This window comes from Pinus tabuliformis, chromosome 5_2, assembly GCF_031772625.1.
Source record: "Pinus tabuliformis cultivar Carrire ecotype Pingquan chromosome 5_2, CPIR1, whole genome shotgun sequence".
NCBI classification, from domain to species: Eukaryota; Viridiplantae; Streptophyta; class Pinopsida; order Pinales; family Pinaceae; genus Pinus; species Pinus tabuliformis.
In genome coordinates, this window is record NC_142306.1 from 1,053,345,078 (window position 1) to 1,053,370,933 (window position 25,856).

At 37.6% G+C, this 25,856-nt stretch overlaps 1 protein-coding gene across 1 annotated transcript in view; it reads left to right on the forward strand.

Annotated features, from left to right (window-relative positions):
- Positions 1-25,856, forward strand: part of LOC149162853 (basal transcription factor complex subunit-like protein) — a 232,251-nt gene that overhangs the window by 73,794 nt on the left and 132,601 nt on the right. The window contains exons 5-6 of the mRNA XM_089437412.1: positions 2,061-2,098; positions 2,179-2,224. Coding sequence (XP_089293538.1) covers positions 2,061-2,098; positions 2,179-2,224 — 84 coding nt within the window. The remainder of the gene's footprint in view (positions 1-2,060; positions 2,099-2,178; positions 2,225-25,856) is intronic.

Sequence of the window (25,856 nt, forward strand, 5' to 3'; positions counted from 1 at the left end):
TGCTTCTCCCTCTAGAGTGGTCCTCTAACTCAAATATTAATGCAAGATAGCTTACATCAATAGATCCAAAGCTTGGCAAATGGAAATAACAAATCGATTTAGCACATGTAGAGCATTAAGCACAAATTGAAACAATTATACCTCAAAAGCAGAAGAATAACACCACATAGAATAAACCCCAAAGTCTTTTGCTTTATTAGATCATGAGAAAATAGAGTACAAAATTTTGCAGAGCTGCTAGCCCAACATAACATAGAAATTGCCGTATGAGGAGCCAATGGCTCTCTTAAGTAGAAAAATGGGGTAGATCCCAGTTATAGATCTCATATCCAGGTGCAAAGTGGTGATCCCAATGAAAAACGTCTTAATCCCATCAAGAAATTCGATACCCTTCTAGAGGCCCTTCACAGTGTTCAAGGAGTTAGCCGTTTTCACAAATGGTAAGCTGGGTAGGGTGGTGAGGGACTACTTTAGAATTTTTTTCTTAAATCTTGATCAGATCTGAGTCAAATCCCACCAATTAATCTAGTTGAATCAACTAACTCAAACCACCTCCTCAAAAAGTTGGAATTTGCTGGGTGATTTGTTGTGGCTAGGGACCATCAACATTTTCTTTTGGTTATCTTCGTTGATAAATGGGATAAGGTGAGTCCACATCACTTTTTGACTTGACTTTAACCACTGTGAATTTCCACCTCATCTCTAAGCCTCTTCAACTTGGAAAGAATTTTATTTTCTCTCAATTATTAATTTCTGGCTAATTTATTTGCCAGTTTTTCCCAAAACTTAGAAAAAATAGGTTGAGGGGTAAATAGTCATTTTTTGACCCTCAAAGTGTGTCTTAGTAGAAAATTGAGGTGTAGAGGTCTAATTTTGAGTACTCTTACCCCCCTACAACTTCTCTAGACATCACTTATTACAACTTACATCAAATATTTATTAAAAATCCCGTCTTGCAGGAAACTTTTTTACAATTAAAAAATGATACCTAGACCTAAACAAATTCTGTGAAACTTTAGAAATGATCTAGTATGGTAATATGCTTTGACTCTAGACACTAGGACTCACCTAAGACTCTACCATCAAGTCACACTCCAACTATGGGGTATATCTGGGAGAACAAACCCAACTAATTATTAAGTGTTAAAAACATGAATAATTAGCTAAGTGAAAAAAAAACTCCCTTGAGTGAACTCCCTTGCTTGTAAAGCCCTGAGCTACCTAGGCCTGTTACATAGCTTTATTCATCTAGCATCATTTTTACAATGTCCCCGCAGGGCTGGGGAATCTAAAAAACAGAATGATGAGAAGAAAAAGAAAAGGGCTTAAAAGCCCTGATGAAATCTGGAATTCTGAATGGTCTGATGGTGCTTGAATGCTCTAAGTGTACTTTGATCATGGAGTCTTTGACAAATCTTCAAATGCAACTTTAGTGGTCAAAAGATCTCTGCTAAAAGAGATGAAACAAGCCAATTTTGCCAGAATCTTATCACAAGTTGTCAGATTGCTAGAGTACAATGATATTATATGCGGCACAGGGTACATACAGAATATAGATTTGGCTACATGAAATTGGCACTGTAAATTGTGATATTTTTTATTCTGATTTCTGAATAATTCCTGGATATTGTTTTTCTTATTTTTGGGAAATTTCTATCTTCTCTTATTTGGCAGCAAGGAGGATTCTTAGAATGGAATACAATTTTAGACTAGCTCTTGCTCTTTGCCTTCATTTAGTGTCATTGGGCTCTCTTTTACTTGGATAACATTCTAACATCAATAGTGTTCTAGACAATCAATGAGTGCTGTGGCCACTGATTGCACTCTTTACTTCCATGGACCTATTCCTTGGGCATTTGCGGACATCAATAAAATTAGATTATTTAGCTATAATCTCTTGCAGTATTCATCTCATGCTGCTTTTGTCTTATTTTCTAGAATTCTCTATTGAATGTAAAAGCACATAAATGTTAAAGATGATTCAAACATGAGTAGGGCAAGATCTGTTGTGTGATTTAACATGCTCAATTTCTGTGTCTAACTTTGATTTTTTGGAGCAGATATTGTGCTTGCAGGGATCGCCTGATGGACCACAACAGTATGTATTTTGTCAACTGGTTAAGGATTTTCAGTTTTCAGCAATCTGTACTTGGGGTTCCTAACAGGCTGTATTGGCAGATATGTTGCTGTCATGAATGCAATTTTCTCCGCTCAACGGTCTATGGTATGTAATTGTTACTTGAGCTATAGTGATGAAACATAAGCTTTTCTTTTAGGGTGTCTCATTCAGTCTTAACTGGTGCTAATTGTTTGGTCAATATTTTAGCAAGGTGGCCTTTCTTCTTAGGGATATGATGGTTTCATTTTCGACTTCAAGCATTCTTTTTATTCATGTCTCAAAATTTGTAGTATTCTGAAAATCTTCAAAGTATTACTTAGAATGAACTACTGCTGAAGAGATGGATTTGGACTGTAATTCATTTTGAAAAGAAACATAATACTGAAGGGCAACTTGGAATGTGTATGTTTGTAGGTTCAAGAATGTGACTACATATTAGCAAACTAAAAAGCTAAGTAGGCTATGCTTCCATCTAATTAACATTGACAATTACTACATAATTAAGTTGTAAGCTTTAGCTGTGCGTTTACTGTTACCCCTCATTTTGTATGTGGCCTATGCCTTTGATTTTCATCACAACAATGGTGATTTTTCTTACAGATGTCACAGGATTTCAGGATGACACAGATGGAGCATTTGGTGCACTAGGGATACATGTGCTTAGCTTGGAGTATTGTGCTGTCAGTTGATGAGAGAACACTCATCTTTAGGTTGATTATCATATATGATGGTTCTTCTATTGGTGCTCTTCTTATAATAATATTATAAGTGGTTGCACTTCTTCTTCTTGGATTAGAACATTGTTAAAGACCTTTGATTCATCTTCCTTAGAACTTCACTTAAATCATGTTGTTACCTCTGCGAGTTGTGTGTTAAAGTGATGGAGGCTCCAAACCACGCTGCACAATCCAAGTGGAAACTGGGTAGATCACTCACTATCACTTTGTTGACTACCTTGCCTTATGGTGGTTCTGATTTGGCTTTGAGGGAGCTCCCCTACAGATCACTAGGGCTTAAACAATACAGAGTAAGGTGACATCATAAGCAACCTCAGTGACAAATGGTTTTTTAGTAGGAACAAAATATAAGGGTGATGGAAGGATACAAAGACTAGTGCCAATGTTCAAGGGCAATAGGTGGGTTTGCAATCACATCCCCCTCTTTGTCAACACTTCCTTTAGGACTGGTGGGTGAGGAGTTGGGGGTGAAACTATCCCACTCAAACCAGTGTAGACTAACCTACAAGGGATTTGGCTTCACTAGGAGGACCCACTCATTCGAGATTTCCCTACCACTATACCAACAGTGCCACCAGTGTCCCACACTAAGGTTGAAGAATCCCCCTATAGAGCTTGTCCAATGCGATAGTATGTCTTTTTGAAGGAAACTAAGGGCGAAATGATGAAATTTAGAGCCTATACCTCCCCTTCTAATGGACCACCTGTTCCTCACATGGATCAGTAGAGTTGTATTGTGATCACCAAGTTATACCTGTAAATTTAATCTTTTAAAAATAGACTTTATAGGCAAGAGCTAAGAAGAAAAAGCATAGAAGAATCAATCCACAACATTGATAAACCAAGAAAAGGGATGATGAAGAAAAGAAAATATGTCGAAGCGCCGAGAACAAGATAAACTCTATCCTCGACAACAGTGCCAGAAAATGTTGTCACATAAAATGTACACCTTATGCAACAACGCTTATGGCAGGGGTTGCCACTCTGAGCCCTGCCCTCTCTGTTTAAGCTATCTCCTAAATGGAGGCTAAGGGGGGGTGGTCACTATGGATGAGTTGGGAACCAACATGTCTAGGAGATACAACTGAATGGCCTAACAACTTGAATTAAAATTAAGTGACAAGTAAATTTAGTAAGCACAACAAGATTAGATTTCTTTAAGATATGAGTGATAGACCAGTGCCTTAGAACAGTTGTTGCAAGATGCCAAGTCTATCTTAAATGAAATGTAGGACCTAATCTAATGTGAGATGCAAGATCTTGGTAAATTTTCAATTAGATGCCTACTCTAGGTGAATCCTTCCTCTCAATTATTTTTAAGCTAGTCTCAAATGCTAGTTGTAGGGAGAAGTCCACAGGAAGGAGGCTAAGGCCTCATTAACGATACCTCCCCTGGAGTTCTAACCACTCAAGTGTGAAACAAAAAGCTTCTGATACACAGAAATATACATATAAATATTTTATTAAAAAGATGAATTACCGATGATAATTGATTACAATGGGGTTTCTGGCTTATATACCGCCATGGTACCCTTTGGGAAAGGGCATGATCTTATGATTGTGCCCTTTCGTCTAACTAAACCTAAAATTAAACAATAAACCTAAAATTAACTAGTTTTTTACATAACATTGCCTTCCTCTCGAAAGAATGCTTTGTCCTCAAAGCATACGCAACGACGGATGTTGTTGACAAGGTGCTTCATTCTCCCAAGAAGCGTCTTCTTTGGTAAGTCCTTCCACTTGATTATATATTCCAAGATGATCAAGGTCCCACATTTTAAAAGGTCTTGGAATAATCTTGCAATTTCCATTTTTTGGTGATGTGGATATCGGTATGGCTTGATGTTGACGGGGTCTGATCTTACCTTGACTTCAATTGTATGCTCAATTTCCCTATTAGGCGGCATCTTCATAGGTAGGTCTTGAATTACTTTTTCATGATTCCGAATTAGATCTTGTATCTTTGGTGACTCTTCACTGGTCATATTTGCAGATAACATTTCTAATTGGTGACATTGTACTACATAAGCAGGTGCTCCTTTTCGACTCAGCTTCATCATCTGAGATGATGATACAACTTGATTTTCTGGTGCTTGGAATCTGTGTAGTTTTTACTTTTGACCTCCCCATTTGAATTTTATAAATTGTACTTGATGGTTGGCGGCATAAGTACCTAAAGTTCGTAGCCATTGGATACCTAAGACTACATCTACTCCTCCTAATGGTACCGTGAAGAATGGAGACTCTAGATTAAAGTCTTGAATCTGCAAATTGACCTTATGGCATTTCCCTACCTTTTCAATCTTCTTACCATTAGCTACCATCAGTTTCATGTTTGGTAAGGGAAATGAAAAAATATTGAGTCTCCTTGCCACGGTTGCATCTAAAAAATTATGTGTGCTACCTGAGTCAATGAGAACCACTACGTTGTTCTTCTTTATGTGTCCTTTTAACTTTAACGTCTGAGGTTGTGATATACCTGTCATAGCTAATAATGACACTTGCGGAATACTTCCGTCATCTAATTCTGGTGAGAATTCTGGGGCATCTTCTGTGTCTTCTATGTCATAATCTTCACTGTTTGAATCATTGGTTGCTTCACAATTATATAGGTTCTTTGGTTCTTTTCTTTTAGCACATCTATGTTTGGGGTCCCACTTCTCACCACAACGTTTACATTTACCCTCTTTCATCCTTTGCATTTCCACATTAAATTAATCATCTTCACGACGATGTGGTGGAACATATCTTGTATTATTTGAGTCCACATACTGGGGTATCCTTTGTCTTGCATAAGTTTTTTCCGCTTTTGACCAAAATATTGGTTTGGATTTCTTTTCGACTATTTTTGCTTTTCGTCTTGCTACTTCTATAGATGTAATGTCATGCATCTCAAGTTTTGCTTGTAAATGTGTTTTGAGTCCCGAGATGTATGACTGAATTAGACGAGATTCTGATAACCCAGGTACTCGTGTTACTAAGGTCTCCCATTCTTGAGTGTATTCGTCCACACTTCCTTTTTGTCGTAATTTGATGAGTTTTGAAAAGAACTCTTCTTCCTTTACACCTTGGAATCTTTTGAAGAATGCATCTTTAAATTTCCTCCAACTAATGACGTGTGTTGTCTTTTTCCACCACATATACCAGTTATATGCTTCTCCCTCCATTTTCATGGATGCATGCCTGAGCTTTTCGTCATCGTCATTGATGTCATATATTTCAAAGTATTCTTCTGCTTTATTTATCCATGCAACATTGTTTTGTTCGTTTCCATCGAATTTAGGCATCTCAACTTTTGCCCTTCGCTGGTATGTTGCTAATGGTTGAGTGAAAAAAGGGTGTTGATTGGTAAAGTTATCCCAGAGTTGCTTGTTTGTAAAGGCTGTGTTACTTGCTTCTTGGTGGGATGTTGCTGATTTTTTTGGGGATTCAACTTTTTCATGAAAGTCTGGTGACTTTGTTGAATCTGACGAGATGTGTTCTTGATTCTCTTCACCTTCTTTTAGTAGTTGTTCGGGTGTACAATTCGACCTTTTACATAGAATTTCAGCATTGTTAAGACCTCTCTGATGCTTGCTTCTGTTTGGACATGGTAATTTTCCATCTTTATTTCTATTCTATTTGTCGTATCGTGAAGATTTTTGATTTCGTCAGCTTGCTCCCTAAGCTTGATCTGGAATTCATTTAATCTTTTACTGACTTCATCGTGGTTGCTATTGATCTTATGCTCCGAGTCCAATTTTTTTTGGAAATTCGCCATTGTCATTGTCGACATTGAGCGGGTTTGTAGGGGCGTGTATTTACTTGCCAGCTAAAATATTTTTCCTCTCCTTTTTTCTTTTAAATTAACTAAAATAAATTTTATACATATAACTTTTAATTAATTAAAATAATTTTAATTAATTAAATTAACTTTTATATATATATATATATATATATAATTTTTAATTAATTAAAATAAATTTAATTAACTAAATTAACTTATATATATATATATATAACTTTTAATTAATTAAAATAAATTTAATTATATATATAATATATAATATATAATATATAATATATAATATAATTATATATATGTTGTATATATTATATATAGATTACCGCTATATATATATATTTCACGCTATAATTATATATTTTACTTTATACATAAATAACGTTATATATGTTTGAATATATATATTGGACGATATATATATCCAATGTTATAATTATATATGTAACGTTATAAACGTATTATTTATTTTTAACGCGGACAGTCACCAACTACGGACAGTCACGTCGATTCTTTTAACTGTTCATAAAAACTTATAGAAATTTTTTTGACTGGTCGCTATATGTGATAATCGAGCCAGGCGAGCGAGGGACGAGTCACGTCATTAAGGTGGAGAGGTGTGCCTGTTGTGGAAACTCGGCGTTCACAAGGGACACGATGGCTGCAGAAAAAAACGACTGGCGGAAGGGCTGAAGTGTGTGACGGACTGTTAAGACTGGACAACGGATCGCAGTGGACGGGGTAGGGACATGATGGCTGTAAAAAAAATGACGGACGGATGGCTGAAGCGCGTGGTGGGTAAGTTTGGACAGTGGATTGCAGAGAACGGGGGTTTTAACGTATGTGTAGGAGCAGTGTGGGGGCGTGAGTGAATGCGGGGGCAAAGGAAATTGATGTAGAGTGACTTGCGAAGACGAGTGAGCCTAGTATGATAGGCACAGTGAGCTGTGCAGCTATCTGCCCAGAAAAGAACTGCTCTGATACCAATGAAACAAAAATCTTCTGATACGCAAAAATATACATATAAATATTTTATTAAAAAGATGAATTACCGATGATAATTGATTACAATGGGGTTTCTGGCTTATATACCGCCATGGCACCCTTTGGGAAAGGGCATGATCTTATGATCGTGCCCTTTCGTCTAACTAAACCTAAAATTAAACAATAAACCTAAATTTAACTAGTTTTTTACATAAAAAAGTGCCTCTGTTCCTACAACGGATTTCCCACAAGAGAACTGCAAGGTCACCCGTGTTAACTGCGGATGAGGGTCTAGACTTCTCAAATTGTGTGAAGAAGGTGGCCCTATCTTTCTTACAACCAAGCCTATGCTTGGAGGTAACTTTTAAATATGCACTTCTAACTTAGAAAGAAGATGCAAATGATTGATTGCTTCAATGAGATTACAAGTATATCAAATGCTCCAATATGACACTATTAAACCACTTGAAATCAAGATGCTTACAATGTTGCTTCTCAACACAAGATTACAAGATGACAATAGAAAATGAATGAAACACTTTAATGAATACTTTATCACAATGTATGAAGATACTAACAAATGCATAATGCAATGATGCAAGAATGCAAAGATGCAAAGAGATAGAAAGCAAGAACAATGGCTTATTCTCAAGACAGAGAGAGAGAGAGATGCACCAATGCTTTTATCATTCAATGACCCTTACTTCTTAGATGCAAATAATGTATAATCTCAAGAATAGATCAGATCTTACCACTGTCAAGAATGAGCTCACTGTCAATAAGAAATAAGTCAAAACTTATCACAGAATACCAAGCCCAATGACCAATTTTAGTGCAAAATGTGAGGCAAGATTATCAATATGAAGAGACTCTGATGCTTGGATCAAACCTCTGAGATTTTTATATCAGACCTTTAATAATCAAGATAAGCCACCCAAAGATTCATGAAAGATTACCACTAGTTATTATTATGGGGATGTTATGAGTGGGTTTAGGTGTGTTTAGGGCTTATGATTATGGTATGTAATAGTTTCCTTCAGATCTGCTTATTATTGTGACAGTCAAGGAAAGAGGAAAAAGGTGAGAGCAAACCCTTTAGGCCTTGTGGACTTGCTTCACTACCAAGTTTTCCAAGTTGAGACAAGCTTTGAGGCACCAAAAAGGAGTGATTTGGCAATGAAACTGCAATGTAAGTTTTTTAACACTTGCAACCACAAAATGTTAGCCCTAAAACCAACTTCAATAATGAATTAAGCCTCCAAATGCCCGTGGCTAGGCCTAATATCTCTTTAAGACCTTGTGGCTAGGGTTAAAATCGCCTTCTAGACCTAAAGGCTAATTTGAGCCCAAAGAAAATTTTTTAGTGAGAACCCACTTCAAACCCTTAGAAAATTATGATTAACGTGCAAATACCAATTGTTAGTGCTAAAAATGAGTGATGAAGTGATTATCAAGTCAACAATGCTGTGGCTAAGGTTATTAGGTCCTCTCAAAGTTGCGACAAGGCTTCTTGGCCTAAATGAGGCTGCGACTAGGCTTAATAGGCCTCCAAACCCCTGCGACTATCTTAAATGAGTCACCAAATCAAGCATTAGCCAAAAAAAAGTGCTTTATCCACCAAAAATCACTTGCCAAACCTTTAGATGATAAACACTTCAGAAAACCCCAGTTTTGCAGCAAATAAGCTCTCTAGGGCTAGCGGCTCCTCCTAGAAGGCAAGGCGTTGGGCTTTTGGCACTTGGGTCTTGTAGATTTGGGTGTCTAGGCTCTAGATCCACCCTCAAAAGCTGAACAACTTCCTTCTCTTGGCTAGATGACCCCTCCAAAGGCTAAACACTGCCTAAACCCTAGCCGTCTAGGGTAGGTGAGGGCTAGGATCCTCACACTTCGAATTTCTCTTTGAAACTTTGATCCTTTGGCACCTGCAAGTCAAATAAATAGAGCCAAGCCCAAGATCTAGAAGAAATTCAAAACAAAACCCCAAAAAACCCCAAATACTTATATACAAAATATAAAATAATTACAAAGGGTTAGGAAATAATTTGCAAAATTATTCACACTATTCACAATTAAATTGAAATTCTATTTAGCAAATAAATCCTTTTAGGCCAAGAAGAAATTGAAGATAGATGAGTGAAATAGTTTTATTTAATGTACTAGCGAAAATCCTGCACCACAAATTGTTAGATAAGCTCAGAGTCCAAACAAGGTGTGGTCACTTCGAAGTCCATGTAGTTGGGGCTTGCCTAAGGCCTGAATCAACTGAAGATGTCTACACACTCGAAAGATAGGTTATTAGTTTCAAAGGGGTTCAATTCACACAAGAAAACTAGAGATCTAGAGATAGCTGCTAGATCTACTAGGTTCAATGTGTTTATTGTAGCCCAATACCTAAATCAAGATACTTGTGGTAGATAATCCAACCATTGGCTATGAAACAATAATATTCAATAATGAACACGATTAGAGCATTAAAATTATTCAACACATACCATGAATCATCAAGAGAGACCTTGAATTGAAACCCCAAAGACTTTTTATTAGTGTAGAAAAACTATTCTAGTAGAGCTTAGCTCAGTACAATTTTTTTTTTCCCTCAAATGAGGATAAAAATGCTTCCTTATATAGATAATGAAAGTGGTCAACCCTTCCAAGTGGAAAATAACGACTAGTAGCTCGATGCATGGCTTGATCTTCGTCTAAAAAATTTGAACCCTTGATTAGTTGGCACAAATATCCACAATAATTCGATCTTCCTTGTTCACTGTGTTGGAGGGGTCAAACTTTGACTTTTGGACCATGGAGGACCTCCAAAAAATAGAATTATCGTTTCTTGTGCAAATACTTAATTGCTTGGTCAAAAAATTTCGATTTGCTGTGACATAGTCTTCTCTGGCCCAATGAATTTCTTGACTGGTCCATCTTGCCTTGGAAATGAGGCCTTTTGTTTTGACTTGAATTTTATCCTTTGAAAATAGCCCTCAATAATATTTTGAATAATTTTTCCACTTATTTTCCCTTTCATTTTAATTTTGACAAGTTCTAGCTAATCTTATTTTTATTTTGCCAGAAAATAAAATTGTAGACCCCAGAGGGGATTAAATATTTTTTCCACCCTCTATGTGTATCCAAAAAATACTCTGGTAATGGTGTTCTAATTATGAGAAACCATTCACCAAAAATATTCCTAAACATACTTTTACATGAAGATATTAGAAGAATCAACCCTTAGACGGGAAATTTACACATAGACTCAGACTCTTAAGACTCAATCAAATTCTGCGACTCAAGACACATGATCTAGTATGATAAAAATACATTTGATAACACTAAGAATCACCGAAGACCTTGTCAATGAGTTCCACCCTAGTTTTGTGGTATATCTAGGAGAAAAACTCTGCCAATTAATTGTGTTTAGAAACACAAGTAATTGGGGAGGTGAAAAAACTCACTAGAGTGAAACCCTTGGAGAAGAGTCATGGGCTTACCTAGGTGTTGTTACATGACTTAATAGTCATACTAGAATCATTTTTACAATAACTTGCAGAATTTGGGATTACAAAATGATGATGACTAAAAAATTTTAATCCACACTTCTGTACTTTGCTTCTTGGCACTGTTGACATGTTCATGGTCAACACCACCAAACACTTTTCTAATATAGTTTAATGGGTACAAAATTTCTTAGCTCCAACTGAAAGGGATGCTCCAACTTCCTAGTACTCTTAGAAAAACATTCAATTTATTAGGAAGTTCCAACTCCTGAAAGGATGCTCCTACAACCTAGTTTTACCAGCTCCAACTGGAAGGATGCTCCAACGCCCTAGTTTTATCAGCTCCAACTGAAATGATGCTTTAACACCCTGCAAGCTCCAACTTTCCCTAACACCACCCTGCCACCCTAGAGGATTTTCAGGCTTCAACCTGAAGGAGACTTCACTCTCCTACCTTGCATCACCCAACCACCTTGAAAATATAAAATAGAAAGATAATTATGGGCTCTCGTACAAGGGACAATGACCCACTTACAAAGATACTTAATGAAACTTCTTTTACTGGTGATGCATGCTCCAAATATACAACGATGTGCCCAAACTTCAGATCTGAACTTTGTGAACTGACAACTCTTACTTCAATAAGAACTCAAAATTAACTGAAGCATCAAATTTCATACCTTAGGTATGCTGATGTGAAGTGTACCACTAATCTGTCTAGTGTTCTGCCTTGAATATTATGCCTCACAGATGTGCTTCACTTATTGCGACGTTTGATGTGATAGACGCCTTCAGTTAACAGGTATCCACATGTTTGAGAAATTGTTGCTTCACTACCTTGATCTTGCCTTGAAAATGACAGACTTCATTTGAGTTTCCTTTGGAACACTGGAATGTGTATGAACACCGTCTTTAATCAGATTTTGAGTTTCAAATTCATCTCTGAAAATGATGAGTCTGCAGTAGAATTACTTATGAAAATTTGCCCGCTGTTTGTTCACACTTTAACTTCATGAGAAATATAAAATAGCCCAAAACACCAAGAAAGTATTAGAACCAAATTTCAGATGAATACTGAAATTATGCCATCAGAATATCTTTAGATCAAGTATTACTGATGTATGTCATGAAAAGGACGAATGGGTCTTAGAGTAGGCCTAAATATTAGCCTCAAGGAGTGCAAAGATGACCTCAGAGGCCCATGCTACAGAGAGACCTTAGGCTTGTTGAAAATCCATGAAAATTTTGCAACTGCTATGATGAACAATCTGAAGCTAATTTCTTTTTACCAAGACACAAAATTTCTCAACAATAGATAAGCAGCGGAATAATCACAGAGATAAAGAAGACAATGTTGAAATTTGGCAGCATTGGGACGAATTCCCCTAAGGGAAACCCTTAGTTCCAAATTGCAAGCCCTATGGTCAACGAAGAATATTATTTTGAGCAAACAAATATTAAAAGAAAAATTTATATATTTAAATTTGAGTTCGCTTTGAATTTCCCTCCAAGTAAAGTTCATGTCGGCCTGGACCTATAGTCATGACTTTTCACTCATGGAGATCAGTATAAATACACTGTTGAGTTGCTTTCCAAATCATTCTTGGTATAAGACATTTTTGCTCTGAGATTTTTTGGATTGTAATGTTTGAGGTTCTGATATATCAAATGCATTTTTTTGGTTTCGCAAAGGATTATGGCATGGTTTATTACAAATCTGTTCTTGCTTTGACTACAAGTCTACTACACTCGCATGGCTACATAACTACACTCGGATGACTACATGACTTCTCTCTCGCACGGCTACAAGATTATACTTCCGTAATTGATCTCACTTCTCTTATTCAGTTTCATACTTTCACTACAAGACTATTTTATGTTCAGTACTCTCACCACATGATTCTCGCATTCTTGAGGCTATAGAACGTTTCATGATCTAATCTCTGTATACTGGCATAACTGGTATGTCATCCCTGTACTGGCATGGATTCACATCTATGAAAGGCCTCACTGATCTCACTCGGTAGTTCACTCGGGTATGACTTGTTGTCGCTCGAATTCTATAGGCACCGCGACAACCACTCAGGGTGGTGGGGGTTGTCACTCTAATCCCCGCCCACTCCGTTCTAGTTGTTTCCCAACAACAGGCTATGGGGGGTAGTCCCTATGGAATGAGGTGAAGGAAAACAAGTTGGTTTGGGAGACACTGATGAGTGGCGTAGTTACTTGGTTAAATTTAGCAAGATTAATGATTAGATTAGATTTTAAAGTATGAAACCAATGCCTTAATGGAGTCACAATTATTGCTTATGGTAATTTGAATCCAAGTGACCAGATGGACACCCGTTGCTTGAATGATTAACTATCCTACATGATGTGCAAGTCCTTGGTTCTATGTGAGATGCAATGATCTTGGGTTATTTTAATTATATGCCTAGTCTAAGTATGGCCTTCCCTTAACTATTTTGAAGCTAGGCTCCAAGGTAGGTTGTGGGAAGGAGGCCAATAGGAAGCAGACTAGGGCCTAATTAATGATACCTTCTGTTGTGCTCCTATCACCCGATGCCTCTGGCGCTGCAGAGACTGTGGCTCTGATGACTGCGAGGTCATCGTGTTAACCACCGAAGAGTTGCCAAGATCCTCAAGCTAGGTGAGAAGGGTTGCCCTAGATTTCTATCAACCTAGCTTATGCTAGGAAGTAAGTTTTAATGCAAGCTATATCTAGGATGCTTATGCAAGAGATTATGAGTGAGATTATCTTGAGTTAAGATTGTTTGTGTTACTTAAGTGCTTAATGTGAATTAACTTATAGCGAGAGTACTTAAAAATGATGAGATGACAATCTTGAACAAATAAATTGCTTTAGAGACACAAGTGCAAAACTTCAACAAATTCTCACAAGATGTAAAATGCCAAATTTTTCAAAAATGTTTGATACCACTTTAAGATAAGCTTATCACCATTCAAGATAGGCAAATGAAAACTTAGACGCCAAGATTTAGAGTAATTACCAAAGACAAAGATGCCAATTAGATTCCAATTATCACAAGATCAGATCTAGAGCTTGAATGTAGGAGTGCTTTTAGGTGTTAAATTATGGGAATTTTACAAACTTAGAGTAAACCACAAAAGTGTTAGATCTCAACAGTTAAATCAACAGTAGTACTCAGAAAATTTCAGCGCTTATTAGTGTTATGACAACAGTGGAAAAATCACTCTAAATTATAAAATTTGCCCAACACATGAAGTACAAAACTTTCCAATGACCAGCAGGAGTAAATTATGTGTCTAGCTTACTTTATGATGTTGTATTCAGTAATATTTCAGATCATGTATTCAGTAATATTTCAGATCTGAAATGAGTTATTAGAACTGTAAATTGACCCACAGATCAACAAGCTAATGATGTCAGAAAAAAATGCCCAATCTACCCAAAAATAGTAAAATCTACCCAACTTGAAAAAAAATAAATTTTTAAGGTTTTTAGAGGGTATGATTCAGAAATTTTCAGATCTAATCTATTTAATACAACAATGAGTAATTGATAGATTATCAAGCTAATGGAACTATAATCAGTGCCCAAAATGCCCAAAAATAGCAAAAATTTATTGAAACTAATTTTTTTTAGTTTTTGATCTAATTCAGGTGTATGCTTCAAAAATTTTCAGATCTGAAATTTTTAGTTATGTAGTAAATTCCAACAAGCATAAAAGTTAGATCTAGGCTAGATCTAGGGTGACTAAGTGGCCAAAATTTATGAATATGAAGATTTTGCAATTTTAAACAATTTTTACCATGTAGCATGTGATTTTATGGCTTAATTGATATTGATTTGACTGTTGTAAAAAATCAGAGACAAAACTAGGGTTTAGAGGTCAAACCCTAGGCCAAAGGCTTTGATGATTCCTTGGTCAAAATTTGTTGAAATTTTAGGATCAAACTGCCACCTGAAAATTAAATTTTTGAGTCTCAAAACTTGCAAAACCACCAAGTATTTAGTGTTGAAAAATCAAAGGAGGGTTTTAGGGCAGATTATGGCAAAAGAGGCCAAGAAAAGGCAACGTTAAGCTAAGGAGGGGAGATGCTGCCCCTAGGAAGGCTGGCTCTGGGCTTGGGAGGCCTGAAAAAGTGAAACTGTTATCTCAATTTTTTTTCCTTCTTTGGATTTGAATTTTTCCGGGAAAAAAATCTGCAGTGAATGTCTTTGCAAAATTGTCTAGAGACTAGATCTTACCCTCAAGGGCCTAGATCTAGATCTTCTTCCACTTGATCCCTTGATCCAATCTGCAAAAATGAAAATAAGATACCCAAACCCCGAATATATACAACATACTAAAAAAAATCCCCAAAACCCAAGTTAGAAAAAATAATTTAGAAGTTAGGTCTACAAAATTATTAACAAGATTTACAAATATATAAGGGTTTTAAAAATTTTAAATTTTTGAGAAAAATATTTTTTATGGAGTTTTTTTCCTTTGAAGAATGGCTGAAAATACTTTAGAAACCCCAATGTATAATATAGCTTTAGTGAATATTTAATTCACCATATAAATATTTGGAATCCAAGCAACAATAATTTTTGCCCAAGTTTGTGAACTTGGAGGCCAAGGACTGAAGTACCTGCAAGCACTATGAATTTATCTCAAAATAATATGTTAGATCATATGGGGAATCAAACCACCTAAGATTAGTCCAAAACTATCAATAGCATGGTTTTATCTCCATCTAATGAATAAACAAATCTTACCAATATTCAGCGCAACATAGAGATTGCCCGTGGTCAGCACATAGCACTAATCAATAAGCAAGAACACCTTGAATTGCATCCCAAAGCCTTTATTATGATTGAAAAAATAGTTCCCAACGAGACAATAGTTGCAAAGCTGCTTCAGTAGAAATTTTCTAGCTAGAGATCATGATGACTAGAGACTCAATTGACTCTCTAATTTATGGATAAATCCTCCAAGTTGAAAAATAACATCTAGTTTCTTTGATCTATGTCAAAATAATCCTGGCTCTTGATAAACACCTCAAGATCTTTTAATCTTGGCCCTTGATTTTTTTTATTTTTGAGGAATTTTCGAATTTATCATATAATTCCATTTCCTAAAAAATTTGACTTTGACTTAACCACCAAGGTCCAAGGGTCCAAATTTTCTTGAAAATTGATTCCTTTTGGACCCAGGAATTTTTTCACTTGGAGAATTATTTTTCTTAAGACAATTTAATTTTGACTCTATTGATTAGTTTTTTGGTTAGGATTTAATTTTATTTTGCTAGAAAAATTAATTAATTTACACAAGGGGATTTAATTATTTTTCCACCATCTTTTCAACCCTCAAACGGGGAATACACATTAGGTTTAGACCCTCAAGACACATAACCCATCTGCGACACAATATTATCTAGTAAACCAAGTGATTTGTAATAAAATAATTAAGCAAACTAGCTTAACTTATTCCGAAATCACTTTCACCTTAGACTCTACTAAAAACACTAGGACTTACCTAATAATTCGACAATAAATTTCACCCTAGCTTTGGGGTTTAAGCCGGAGGGAAAAAAGCTCTTCTGATTAGATCATTTACATTACATAACTTGCAGAATGGGATAACAATGACACATGGACTGCTGATATGTGATCCAATCTATTGAAAAAATTGGTACTTCTGCTTCCCTGGAAACTTTGACAATTTGAGTGCAACATGACTGTAATAGCATAATCCAATGGTCTTGCATTTAAGGTATAATGTCTCGCTATAATGGTAATAACATTGCTATAGTATCGTTACAGTCGGTAACTCATGTATTCTTGGAACCTTCTATATGGTAACATAATAGTTGTTTATTGTGATAATTAGTATCTTGTGGTGTTACTATAATGGTATTTCCACGATGGTACAGTGGAAGAGTATGGTATACAACAGAATTATGGCAGCTCCACAATGACTACATATAATTCTATATAACATTGATCTAGTTACATGGATAGCATATTGTTGTTGATTGTGGCCTTGAGGACAACATATATATATATATATATATATATATATATATATATATATAATATAACAGTGTTGTGTGGTTATAGAGTCTATGCCTTTATGTCAGTACTTTCAAAGAAGGAATCAAACCCTAATAGACCTGATCAGTTAGGGTTTACAAATTAGTGACACTCGAATAATTACCATGCTGTGGTGACCTATTGTGAACAACAATTATTTATGATGATCGATGTATAATAGTGCAAGTATTCTTCTACATTATATATGTTGAGATCTATGTGTTCATGTCTAATCGTATTGCAGTGCTGGTATAATTCAGTGAGGACAGTATTGCAGTGTTGATATGATTCAATGATGACAATATTGTAGTATTGCGATGATTCTGTGATGACAATGATATGGCAGATATGGTAACAACGCTCTTGGATTAGCTTCACTTTACAAATGAAGTTGTGAATTGAACCTAGTTGGCGTTAGGAGGCTTGATGTAATGAAGTATCTCACTATAGATGTATTTTGTATCTCAACTGAACAATTGATGAATATCTAATAGAAGAAGAATTGAATTCTGGGTTTCCCCCTTGTGGGGCTTTGCCCTGGTCTCCGACCAAATTTTGGTGTCTCCTTTTTGTGCATGCTTTTGTTCTGATGTTCCTTTTATTGTTCTGCTGCGTTGTTGATGATTTTTTTCTTTCTACATAATTGCTAATGATGATGTTATGAGGTGAATACATATGTAAATAATGAAAAATATATTAATGCAATTATTGACAACAAAGAACAATTAAGCCTTAAGAAAAATTAACATGGTATTAGAGCTAGGATGAAGAAAAGTTATGGATATCACCCCTGTGAATAAACTATTGATGGAAGCTAGTGAAGATGGTAGAGACCTAAAATAATGCTAGGTTTGAAGGAAACCCTAGGCAACCTGGTTAGTAGGATAACATGAGGTTAGGGTTTGGAAGAGAACCTTGAAGTGTGCTTGGAAGAAGAACCTGGGTATGATAAAGGCTTGAGTTCTACAAGAAGTTATTTCAGCACTTGTTACAGATTCAATGTAACCCTAGATGAACTAGTTTCAGTTGGGCTACTACTGAAGACGATTGAATATATTGAAGGCAACATTGACATATGGATGATGGAACGAGCTGATAACTTGTCATTAAAGATAAGTACCTTCTAAATTTATGTTATTTCTTTATGACACTGCTCTTGTTTAAATTTATTGTTGCTTATCCTTCCAGCATGAATATTTGAGTATTTGAATATTTCTAACTCCTTGATGAAGATGTGCTATGTAGATCCTTCTTGGGGATCATTTGGATACTAAATGGTGTAGGAAAAGAGAGCTAGTGCAGGAAGAAAGCTGATGCAGGAAAGCGGAAGCTAGAATAGGAAAAGGAGCCTGATGCAAATCTATTCTGGAACCTAGAAAGTATTATTTGTTGATTTGTGGTAGCGTTAGATGTGCTCTAGCCATGAAAATTGGTGGAGAGGCTAAGGCACATGAGATTTCCAAGACCCAGAAATTGTTTTGAGAAATTCCATCCGGATGAGTAGTTATTAAAATAATTAATATTTTTAATGGGTTCCTAAGTCTACACTTAGGAAAATAAAAATATTAATGGGTATTACTAAAGATAAGGATGAGAAGATTTTAAGAGACGAGGATCAAGTCTGTTTTAATCTTAGCCTTTGATTAGAGACTTAATCTCGCCGTTGATTCGTCAACAAGAAAAGTATAAGAGAAGACTTGATGGTCATTTGGAGAAACACTACCAGATACTCATTATCTCAAGGAAAATCTATTCTCAAAGAGAAGGAGATCGATTTCAGAGGGAGAGTTGCAGGGTGGAGGAAGAGGGGGCATTAGCAACAGTCAGGGAGCTTAGAAGAAGTGATGTAGGGACTCTGAGAGACAACATAGAGGGAGACACAGATCAAAGAGGCGCAGGGATGACGCAGAGAAGGATCAGAGCTGCGCAGAGCCACATAGAATGACGCAGGGCTGACGCAGTAGAGAAAGGAATCTCTCCAGTGTGTCAGAAAGTCTCGGAGAAAAAGTCTTAGGTGTTTTCTCCTAGTGTCTATGTAACTTTTTTTGTAAAAGCGATCGCTGCTGAAGATTAATAAAACCCTCCTTTGTTGCACCGATTTTCCCGCATTGGGTTTTCCCGGGGACAATTGTCCAAAAATAACTGTGTTGATGTGATTGATTCTTGTGCATATATTTATTTTTGTATAATGATGTGATATCTGCAGTAGAATTTATTTTAATGTTTACTGAAGGGATTTCATAAATAACTTATTGGGAATAATAAGTAGGTGAAATAAATCAGTTACTGTAGTAATAGAATTTCTGTTTAGAATTTTTTTTTTTTTTTTTTTGTGAACTGCGGTATTTCTATTATCTACAATAATTATAAAAGTACAAAACTTAGGAGCCTCAATCTGCCCCGTAGGGAAACCAGATCTGTTGGCTCCTATATATCAAGCATTCAATAAAGTTTTCATGCTGGACAATGTCAAAAGCATAGCAGGACATTAAGCCCTCTTTCATCATGATTTACCAAAAAACTATTCTTTCCCAGTCCTACTTGACAGACCCATTTTTACTACTACTGCTATGGCATACAAAATAATATTCAAAAACCAGAGCATTGGCATTCTAAATTGCAAAGAGAAACAGTTAACAGGCCTCTTGGTTCACCGCATTTCCTCTTCCTTCTTTGTTGCTGTCGTTGGCCTTCCCCAGCTCCTTCAACATCGCTTGAATTTCCTTGAGGTGCTCGTTCTGTTGCCTCACCAGCTCTTCCACGTTAGCTACCTCCTTTTTTGCTGCCGCTGTTTCCTGCGCCATCTCCAGCATCTCGGTCGCGACTTGCTCCAAGGCCTTTGCCAAGAGGTGCTTCAGCACCCAGTAGGTATGGAGAGCGCGGCGGTAAAGGGTAAGTCTGCCTCGCGTGTTGCCTGGGTCCGGCAGCTGCGAGGTCCATTCCTCCATCTCCGGGTCGGAGGGTTCCTCTAACACCCTGTCCTCCATGGCATCAATGATTTTTCTTATGTCTACATTTGTTTCCAAATTGTAAGCCTGTTCGGCTTCATGCACCGCCATGCTGATCGACTTATTCCCCCTTTTCCGTCTTCTCTGCGTCTGGTTACCCTCCGCATTGCTGGTTGATTGACGGGGGCGACCTCTTCCTCTCGGCTCTTGCGTCTTCCATCTTCCACCCCTTCTGCCTCGCTTCGTTCCTTTACTGCTCTGCCCAGTTTCGAAATGCTTGCTTCTGAGCCCTTCCCCCTGACTGTACTCCATTTCGTCTGAACTTTCTATTTCTATTTTAACTTGGCCCCGTTCAAAGTGCCTGCCCTCAGCAGCCTCCCTCTCAGTCTGGACTGTCTTATCTCTTCGCTCTCCCATTTTTGAGTGTTTGAGGCGCTGGTTATGGTTTCTCTGCCAAGTCGCCCCGTCTCTCGCCACCTTCTTCGAATTTCTGTTGCCTGTCATTCTTCCCCTGTTCCTTCTTATGGAATTCTCGCCACCTTTTCGCTTATGATGGGATTGCTCCCCACTTCGTATCTCCCTTGCGCTTTGAATGATGGTTTCGGTGTTGATAACCGGTTTTCGTTTTGGGCCGCGTCCCTGCTGATCTGAATGATCATTAATTGCTAATGTCAGGGAGTTAAGGGCGCCGTCCTTCTGTCCTGTCCTCATTGCCGCCTGATCTTGCCTTATTCTCCTTCTCCCGCTCCACGCGGAATTTTGATTACCCTTGTGCTGTGTCATGATTATCATTGTCGATGAGCTGTTTTAATCCGTCCCATTTTGCCATCGATGCCTGATTGGTCCAGCTGTCATCGATTTTCTCCAATGATTCTTTACTTCCCCAATTCGCTAAGCAGTCCGCGGGTTTATTGCCCTCTCTTCTTACATGCGAAGTGATCTTGTAATCGATCCCTTTCAACGTTTCCTCGATATCTCGGACTATACTCGCATTTCTCCAACTTTTAACTACCTTCTCCCATTGTTTCCCTTGGATTAGTTTCCTTATCGTACCCACGACCAGGGCAGAATCTCCTTCAATTTCTATCTTCCTATATCCGTTTCTTCTGGCAATTTTGAGACCCTGATACACAGCCATAAATTCCGCTTCATTATTAGTCATTGTTCCTCCGTGTTCTGCATAGATCCATTCTGTCTCTCCTTGTCTGTTTCTGAAGATTCCTCCAAAACCAGCTGGTCCTGGATTCCCCTTCGCTGCCCCGTCGAAATTGAGTTTAATGAACCCTTCCGGTGGCTTCCGATAAACTGCGTGACTTTGGTTTGCTATAGGTTGGTGCTGCTTTGTTTTTTGCTGGTAGATCATCCCCTGTTCCAAGTTCAGTTTGTTTAGGATCTCTGTTTCTGCTTCAGAGGTTTTCCAATCTTCCTCTGCCCAGTTTTCCGCTAGAATTGATTCTCTAATTTGTCTTAGTGTTCTTTTCCAAACTTCTTCCGGATCTGAAGATTTCCCTTTAAAGATTCGACCATTTCTCTCTTTCCAAAGATTCCATACATTGAAGCCTGCTGTAATGCTCCAGGCTCTTCTTACTATCTTGCTTTTAAACTTTCCTTCTCCCCATTCGCATAGGGTTTGGATTATATCATGCGGGTTTCTTTCCGTGGCCGAGAATAAATTTCTAGTCTTTTCCCATTGGAATTGGGCCGCACTGCATCCATTAAGAAGGTGTTCCTGGTCTTCTTCGTCTGAATAACAGAGACAGCATCTTGAAGGGCCTGAGAAGCCTCTTTTTTGAATTCGATCCCAAGTTAAAATACGTTTTCTTCCTACCAGCCATGCGAACATTTTGATCTTCGGCCACCATTTATTTCTCCATATCCTTCTCCACTTTTGCTCTTCCTCCCCCTGCTCTTGCTGTATCTTGACTTTATAAGCTTCCTTTATGGTGAATGCTCCTTTCGTTTCTTTGCCCCATCGTAGGATATCCCTGCCTCCTCTCTTTTTTATCTTCCTGGAGTCTAATTCCTTGCCAAATATAGTTTTTTGATCTTCTGTTGCATTCCTTTTCCATTCCTCCAGAGGTTTCCATTCTCTCCATTCATCATTTCCTCTTTCTTCCGTCCAATAATCTTTGACCTTAATGAGATCTCTGTCCATACCTGTTCTGTAGATTTCTTGCATTCCTTGTAGGTTCAGCATTTTGTCCCTTTGTTGCCAAGCTTCATCCCAAAATCTCGCGATCTGGCCTCCTCTGATTTCCCAGAAAATATGCCTGTCAATTAATTCCCTGTTTTGAATGGTTAGGTTCCATATGTCTGATCCTCGAGGCATTTCTTGTTCCCTTAGAATTTCTTCCGGGGTGGATGGCATATTGTATTTTGTTGTCCAGATTTCTTTCCATAGGTCCGGCCCCCCTTGCATCCATCTCCATCTTAACTTGGCTGCTAGCACTTGATTTAAAGTCCATGGGTCTCTAAGGCCTAGACCTCCTTTTTCTTTTGGTTTGGTTAGGCTGTCCCATGAACAGAGGGCCCACTTCTTTTGTTGTTTAGGTCCTCCCCAAAGAAATTTTCTGTAAATCTCTACAAGCTTATTGCATATTCCTTTTGGTGCTGCCATCACTGATAAGGGGTATATCGGAATCGCCTGAATGGTGGATTTAAGCAGAACAACCCTTGCTGCCAGGTTCAGAGAACGAAAGGTCCAATTTTCCAGTCTTTTCATGATCTTCTCTAGGATGCTCTTCCAATTTCCTATTTTGAGGGAAGAGGAGTCTAGCATAGTTCCTAAGTATTTGGTTGGGAGATCCCCTTTCCTGTAGCCCAAGATCCTGGTTAAATGGTTTTTAATAGGTTCCACTGTATTAAAGAAAAAAGTTCTGGATTTCTCATTATTAACCTCCATGCCTGAGCCTTCCATAAATATCTCTAAAATTCTCTTTATCCTTCTCACCTCTTTCATGGAAGCTTTGCAGTATATCATTATGTCGTCCACGAACTGTTGGTGGGTGACTGTAGTTTGATTTCCCCATAATCTCAGGCCCTGTATTTTCCTTTCTCTTAATTCTTTCTTGAAGTATCTACCTAATCCTTCTGCTGCTATTATGAAGAGGAAGGGGGATAGGGGGTCCCCTTGTCTAAGGCCTCTTGTAGCATTGAACGTAGTTGTTGGAGCCCCATTTAACAAGATAGAGAAATTCGGGGTAGAGATCATGCTTAAGACCCATTTCACCCATCTGTCACAGAATCCAAAGGCTTTAAGGATAGCTTCTAAATAATTCCAGCTTAATCTATCATAGGCTTTTGATAGGTCTAATTTGATCAGCATACCTTTTTCTTTCTTCGTTTTCAAAGTGTGGATTACTTCCTGGGCCACCACTAACCCATCCAAGATCTGCCTTCCTTCTACAAACCCGGTTTGCTCTGGGGAAATAATACTTGGCAGGATCGATTTCAGCCTTTGAGCCACTACTGATGCCACTATCTTGTATATAACATTACAAAGAGCTATGGGGTGAAAGCCTTCTGCTTGATCTGCCTGATTGGTTTTAGGAATAAGGGTCAGCAGGGTTGAATTTATTCCTGGCCATATTCTTTGATTTATTCTAGCTTCCTCTACTACCTCCACAACTTCTTCTGCAAGAAAATGCCACCCAGCTTGGAAAAATTCTACCGTATACCCATCCGGCCCAGGAGCTTTATTCCTTCTCATGTTTCTGACTATATCCTCCACTTCTTCCATCGTAACTTTCCTCATTAGGGCCAAGTTCTGATCTCTGGTCACCAGATTTGGAATCTCCCTGCTTATCTTTGATATGGCTTCTGATCTATTACCCTGAGTTTCCTTTAATAGATTTTTGAAATGATTGACCAACACTTTTTCAATTTCTTCATGTTGGAGAACTCTTTGACCTTCTTGATTTTTTATTGAGAAGATTCGGTTTCTTTGTCTATGCTGTACCATCGCTTTATGAAAGAACTTAGTATTCCTCTCTCCTTCCCTAAGCCATTGAACCCTTGATTTCTGTCTCCATAAAATCTCTTCTTGTTTCCTTCTTTCTTCTAGCTGATTTAATATAATACCTTCTTCCTTTGTTCTCTCTTCCCGAATGCCTTCTAAGATATCTATCTGCTGCAGTTCTTCCATTCTCTGCTCCAGTTGCTTTTTTTCCTCTAGAATATTACCGAATTCTTCTTTATTCCATTTTTTTAACTTATCCTTCATTTCCTTTAGTTTGAGTTGAAAGGTGTGCATCTTATTTTTTCCTCTTTGATCACTCATCCTCCACCATTCTTCAAGTTTCTTAATCAGTCCTTTGTTTCTTAACCAAAAGGCTTCGAATCTAAAGGGTTTGTTGGGAGGTCTTTGCTTTAGGTCTATTTCCATTTTAATCGGCCAATGGTCTGATCCTGCTACCGGGAGGATAGTGGCTTCTATGAATACATCCTTCATCATTATCTATTCTGAGATTAGGAATCTGTCAAGTCGAGAAGCTATTTGATTAGCTCCCCCTCTGCGATTATTCCAGGTGTGATTTCCATTAATGGTTTGAATATCTATCAGTTTCTGTTCCCTTATCAAATCTCCGAACTGCTCCATTGCTTTATCCATTCTCCTTAGCCCTCCTCTTTTTTCTCCTGAGGTTTTAATCAGATTAAAATCCCCTCCTATAATCCATTGTTTTCCAGGTATTAGGCTTCTCAAAGCTTTTAAATTATGCAGAAAGTTTTCCTTTTCTCCTTGGATATGTGGTCCATACACCCCTGTTATAATGACCTCCTCCACCGTTCCTACTATTCTTGCTGTTCCTGTTAGAATTCTTGGGAAGCTCATCCAATTACTAAATTGAATTTCTTTTGGGTTCCAGATTATTACCAGACCTCCTGCGCTCCCGATCGCATCCTGTCCCATCATTTCATATCTGTTCTTGTTTCTATTCAAAATTTCTCTCATTTTCTCAGCACTTATTTTTGTTTCTTGTACTATCATTACACTGGGTTTTTCTTTTTTCAGTCTGTCATTCAAATACCTCTGTTTGCCTCTGTTGTTGAGGCCTCTTATATTCCAGCTTGTAATGATCATCGTAACAATTTCGGAGGGGATTGGAATACCTCTGAGAGAGGTATCACTCTACCTGAATTGACGAGCATCTCTCCCACTTCTTGAATTGTTTCACTCATTGTTCTTCTACCTCTTTTTTTGCCTCCCTTGCCAATGCTGCTCATTCCTATGTTTTGTGTTTCCTGTTTCTCCATTTTCTGGCTTTTTTCATCTTCTATTAGTCCCTTTTTTTCTTTATATCTTTGGAATGCTTCTTTGTACCTCTGTTTTTGATCCTCTGGGATAAATCTTTCATCGAGCCTCTTCCATTCTTGTAGAAGCTTCGCCATTACTTGTTCTTGTTCTTCTCCTTTTTCTTTCTGTGGATCTATTTCCATTTCTCTTTGGTCCTCTTGGGTTTCTCTTAGGTTTTCTACCCTCCCTTGATCCTTATTCATTTGATCTGTTTCTTTGTCTACATTTTCTTTTATTCCTTCCATTCCTTCTAATTCTTCTTCCTCGTTTGCCTCTGTATCTATTTCTTCGTCCTGCAAAATTTGAAACTTATTCGGTGATTCTGTGCTTTGGGGTCCTTTTTGCTTGCCCATCTGAGTCTTGTTGCTTCCTCTCTTTTTCCTTCTTTGCACTTCTCTGAAATCTTCTTCCTCTTCTCCTGCTTTTCTTGTTGCAT